Source organism: Salmo salar, chromosome ssa19 (genome assembly GCF_905237065.1).
Source record: "Salmo salar chromosome ssa19, Ssal_v3.1, whole genome shotgun sequence".
Taxonomy (NCBI): domain Eukaryota; kingdom Metazoa; phylum Chordata; class Actinopteri; order Salmoniformes; family Salmonidae; genus Salmo; species Salmo salar.
Window position 1 is genome coordinate 13,717,288 of NC_059460.1, and position 6,000 is coordinate 13,723,287.

At 41.3% G+C, this 6,000-nt stretch overlaps 1 protein-coding gene across 2 annotated transcripts in view; it reads right to left on the reverse strand.

The window, feature by feature from the left end:
* arhgap29a (Rho GTPase activating protein 29a) overlaps positions 1–4,345 on the reverse strand; it is a 77,614-nt gene extending 73,269 nt beyond the window's left edge. For both annotated transcript variants that reach the window (XM_014157339.2, XM_014157338.2), the window contains exons 1-2: positions 4,148–4,345; positions 231–738 (exon numbers count right to left, since the gene is read on the reverse strand). In XM_014157339.2, the coding sequence (XP_014012814.2) occupies positions 231–726 (496 nt within the window). In that variant the 5' untranslated portion in view covers positions 727–738; positions 4,148–4,345. The remainder of the gene's footprint in view (positions 1–230; positions 739–4,147) is intronic.
* Between the last annotated feature and the right edge of the window lie 1,655 nt (positions 4,346–6,000).

The window sequence follows — 6,000 nt, forward strand, 5'->3', positions numbered from 1 at the left end:
GTGACCGCACAGCCAAGGACAGGCCAGGACAGAACAGAAACAGGTGGACTGGGGCAAATTGTGTACACTGCCTTTGACTGACACCTAAGCTAAACCGGGAGTTCCATTACACTACATTTCCCATGATACACCAGGGGATACATCCACATCCAGGCAAGCATTGTAACCATTCACTACCATCCCAATGACCCTTTTGCTTCTCTAGTCCAAACTCTGAACTCTGAACTCACCTTTGGAGTGAAAAGCTTCCTTGAGGTGAAGTAAGACGTCGGCAAACTTGCGCACGTCGTTGACCAGCTGCATGATGTAGTCTGGGTCGGTGGTGCCTACAGGGGCAGGAGCATCCACACTGTCCAATCCAGAGCTGACGGAGCTCAGGGAGCTGCTCTTGGCTCCTCTGCCCCCCGTCCCCCAAGTCCCTGATCCGGTACTCGCCGTGGTGCCCGTACTAGTGCCCATGCCCGTGCCAGGGGACAAGGGGAAGAAGTAGGAGTTGGAGGTGCGTGAGATGCCCAGCAATCGTTTGTTCCCTCCGCTGGTACCACCTCCACCACCACTACCACCGCTACTGCTGCCTCCACCACTGCTCTGCCTCAACATCCCAACCGCAGCCAGCATGCACTCCTGTCCAGGCCTGGTAGCCCTGGTAGCCCCCTGGCCTTGCACCTGTAGTCCTGCCTGGCTCTCTGCTCTGTATTGTTCAGATCCCACACTGTTCCAGACCATGGATGGATGATCCTGTGCAGGGAGAGAGATATGTGTTTAGAAAGACATGACCGCCAGCTAAAAGAAGAGGAAGGATCGTGATTCATGAATAGCATCCAATATCTACACTCTTAGAAAACAAAAGTGCTATCTAGAACCTAAAAAAACGTATTTGGCTGTCGCCATAGGAGAACTGTTTGAAGAACCCTTTTGCTTCCATGTAGTACCCTTTTGATTCCAAGTAGAAACATTTTGGGTTCCATGTAGAACCCTTTCCACGGAGGGTTCTATGCTGAACACAAAAGGGTTCTACCTGCAGCTAAACATCATCTGCTGAATTCTCTAACAACTAACCACTAATCAACAGCCATTGTCAGAGTAAAAGACTTAACTCACAAAACAGATCAAACAAACCTTATAAAAGTAATAGGGACATGTCTTTCTGAGATGTGTCAATGTTGCAATTGTAAAACTGAAGAGTCTACTGACGTAACACTAAAAATGGCAATAGTACTGGATCTACACTGAACAAAAATATAAAGGCAACATGTAAAGTGTTGGTCCCATGTTTCATGAGCTGAAATGAAAGATCACAGAAATGTTCCATGTGCACAAAAAGCTTATCTCTCTAAAATGTTGTGCACCAACTTGTTTACTTCCCTTTTTGTGAGCATTTCTCTTTTGCCAAGATAATCCATCCACCTGACAGGTGTGGTTTATCAAGAAGCTGATTAAACAGCATGATCATTACACAGGTGCACCTTGTGCTTGGGACAATAAAAGGACACACTAAAATGTGCAGTTTTGTCACACAACACAATGCCACAGATGTCTCAAGTTTTGAGGTTGCCTGCAATTGTCATGCTGACTGCAGGAATGTACACCAGAGCTGTTGCCAGATAATTTAATGTTCATTTCTCTACCATAAGCCCCTTCCAATGTAATTTTAGAGATTTTGGCAGTACCTCAAACCTGCCTCACAACCTCAGACCACGTATGTGCATGGCATTGTGTGGGCGAGCGGTTTGCTGATGTCAACGTTGTGAACAGAGTACCCCATGGTGGCAGTGGGGTTATGGTATGGGCAGCCATAAGCTACAGACAACAAACACAATTGCATTTTATCACTGGTAATTCGAATGCACAGAGATACCGTGATGAGATCCTGAGCCCCATTGTCATGCCATTCATCTGCCACCAACACCTCAAGTTTCAGCATGATAATGCACAGCCCAATGTCGCAAGGAACTGTACACAATTCCTGGAAGCTGAACATGTCCGAGTTCTTCCATGGCCTGCATACTCACCAGACATGACTTGAGCCTGTTTGGGATGCTCTAGATCGAAGTGTACCACAGTGTATTCCAGTTTCCGCCAATATCCAGCAACTTTGCACAGCCATTGAAGAGTAGTGGGACAACATCCCACAGGCCACAATCAACAGCCTGATCAACTCTATGTGAAGGAGATGTATCACGCCACATGAGGCAAATGATGGTCCCACCAGATACTAACTGGTTTTCTGATCCACGCCCCTACCTATTTTTTCAAGGTATCTGTGACCAACAGATGCTCATCTGTATTCCCAGTCATGTGAAATCCATAGATTAGGGCCTAATGTATTTATTTCAGTTGAATGATTTCCTTATATGAACTGTACCTCAGCAAAATCTTTTAAATTGTTGCATGTTGCGTTTGTATTTTTATTCAGTATATTTTGAAAGAATGTGCTCGGTAACAAGGCAACCAGGCTCTTTCAGAGGCCTTGTCTGTCTGACTGAGTCTGACTGGGGTTCGGAGGCATAATGAGTGCTAGAGTGGCCCTCTAATATTTGGGTGGAGAAAAAAGGGAAGACAACTGAATGCGGGCCTTGCTAGCAGCACTCCCTATCATCATCTCAACATTACATCTCACTACCGTGGCGGTGGCTTATTGGGGCTCCGCACACCCTTCTTTGCCAAACATTAACTTTACAGGAGACCAGAGAGAACACACACGCACACAAACATGCACATAACCACCAGACATGACTATATTGGATTTAAATAGAACATTTCTATTCAGTTTCATAAATCAGTTTTTCAATGATTAGCCTACAGTATACCTCATTTGTAAAGAATCTGCAAATTACTGAATCACTCTCTGGAGTTAAAGACTAAACCAACTGGAAGGTATGGGGGCACAGCTTGTAGTAGGAATCCCATTAGGGACCATTTACTGGTCATCTCCATATCCCACTGTGACCACCACATGCTGGATAGAAAGACCCCGGTGCCTACCCTACTGGATTAACCTAAATCGACCTAGATTTAGTTTAGATTTAGTTTAGTCTAAACATTGGGAGCCATTATTACTAGACTTTACAAATCCCAAATCAGTATGTTATTTATCAAGAAAAAAAAAACAGCATATAGATTATCATATAACTAAGTGAAAGTGTTTTGTTCATATTAACACATGCAAACTAGACAATCTAATAAAGTTAGAATAATTATCATTAAATATACAGGATTACATTTATTTTGAAAACGTTTTCTTTCAAACACTGTAATACCTGGTAAATGACAACATTAGGATTATACAGTTTGCTTCTAAATAAATAACAGCTTAAATATTGAATAATAGTTCATTAAATTGATACATTATAGTTAAGGGAGTATTGTATTGAATTTGCATGTGTTATTGCAGTATTATGAACACGTTTGTGTGTATTATACACACTTTTCTCATAATTATAAGTGGACAACATTTTACACACTTTCTCGTACCCCTGTATCTTTCATACAAATGATCTGACCTAGCTAAGAAATTCTGAAGTTTCTGTACCTTGTAGCCAAAAGCAATATTGTGGATGCTACTCTGAAAATATAGTTGACCAAACTGCCAATTACTTCACACTGGAAGAAGTTAAGCTAAACTAAATATAGTTTACGTAACAAAAGTTACTTTGAAAAAGTAGTTCATGGGCCTACATCCAGGTCTGATGCCGAAAAAGAAAGGACATTATTGCCCACTTAAACCATATTTTCTGTTATTTTTGCTAAAGAAAAGTACTATGTAGTTCCAGCAGTTAGCTACACTGTTACATGGCACACAAAAAAACAATGAACGTTAACTACTGAAAACACTACCAAGATTAGAATTTAGTTAAACTACCACGAAGCTACATCAAAATGTATTTAAATTACTAGTTGCATTGTAGTTCACTACTCCCCAGCACTAGCCAAAAGTAATTCCATTGCTGAGATTACACGCATTTTATTCTGTTTTGTTCTTTTGTATTTTGCTCAATATCTAACCAAAATAACAACGTTTTCTCCGTATAGAAGTAATAATGTTCTTCACGTCTCTAGGTGCCTATATGGATGCAATGGTTCACTCAATCAACAAAATGATAGCCGCCACATAGAAGTCTTTCATCAAATGCAGCAACCCACTCACCTGCTGTACAGTCCTGAAACATTGCACCTTCAAAAATCCCCGCTATCGTAGATTACAGAATCCAGCTATAGGTTATGTCTTTCTTTCCTAAACATCTGTGAATGACCCTCTAGAATGGTTTCGGGAATTGTAATTTTGGGATCGCCGCCGCTCAGCTCACTCTCAGGCACGGATTTCCTCCTCCTCTTCCCACGTGACACAGTAGGTAGGCTAACTTGGGACTGGTTGTTCTGGGCGTCTCGTAAAGAAGAGGTTTGGGTCCCCTGCCCGTAACAACAGGTGTCCAATATTTATGATGCGTCCTGTACTCAACCTGTAATCTTTCGGGTCTATGTCAATATTGGTATCGTCTCACTCAAACTGAACAATAGGCTTGGAGGGAGATAGATGCATTGTTTAATTTCCACCAATAAAAACGAACATGTGTAGCCTATACACTGTAATAGGCCTGTATGGTTATGTGCATTATTCCGTTAAATGCTGCAGGGCTACAGTAAAATGGTTGTATTAATTGGCTACATTTAATGTCCATCCCTATCAGCTAAAAGAAGAATTGAAGAAGACTAGGCTACAATATGTATAAGAGTATGGTCTTGGCCTTGTCGGTATTTCTACCTACTCAGTGGCTGGGAATACCACCTTGTGAGCAGAAGAAACAGTTAAAAGATTGGTAGAGTTTTTTTGACCCAATCAATTCCATAGCCCTTTAATCCACCCAGTGGTAGAAGTGTGCTAACGCACTGCACTCATATAGTCAAAATAACAAGATTCATACGATATTCGAATTTGGATCCACTCTATTCCTATCCCCTGATGTTGGTGCCAAACTCAGACTGCAAATGTTTGCTGTTTGTTTATGTTGTCAGCGTTTTGAAACATGATATTCCTACTGTTAGACATCTTCCATATTTAAAGGTATATACAAGATCACACACGGGTAATATGTTAATACTGTTTATTACAGTTTAAAGTTAGTCTACTGTACATATCGCTGACTGGATAATATATTTTTATTGTACCTTTATTTTATCAGGGAGTCATACTGAGACCAATGTCTCTTTTACAGACGAGCCCTGAATTACATAAATTACAGAAAATACACAAATCAAAATATAAATACAAAATGCAAGCAGAAAGAAAAACATGGTCATAACATAAACCCATTCATCAGTAATAAGGTCCTCCGTCAGCTTTCTGAATTGCCCTACAGACACCAGAACATTTTGAAGATTGTTCCACAAATAAGGTGCAAGAAAACTAAAAGCTGATTTACCTAAATCAGTAGAGACCAAAGACATTTCCAGAGTTAGCCATCCCTGAGACCGGGTGTGGTAACTCGTATGTCTACAGTTTAGTAATGATGTTAGGTACAGTGAGACTTTTTGTAAAATGGCATTATAAATGAAAACATAGCAATGTATCAACCTACATGACATTAAAGAGGGCCAACCAACTGTCTGGTAGAGAATGCAGTGATGAGTACTAAATAGTCTCCCGTAATAAAGCGCAGTGCGCTATGATAAACTGCATCTAACGGCTTTAATGAAGTGGCATCTGTGTTCATTTCGATGATGTCGCCATAGTCTAGGACCGATAGGAATGTTGACTGAATAATTTGCTTTCTACTATTTAGCGACACGCAGGACCTATTTCTATAGAAGAATCTTGTTCTTTGGAACATCCTCAGGTCGTGTAACTATCCATGGGACTTAGAATAGGCTACAGAATAGGGCCGAGCTGGATATTCTGATCTGTTTCTAATAGGGCAGTTATTTGAACTATCCCCTCTACCCCACAGACCTATGCTCTCACTCGTCAGCTATGACACACTGCTCTCATTTGTTCCCTCCCCA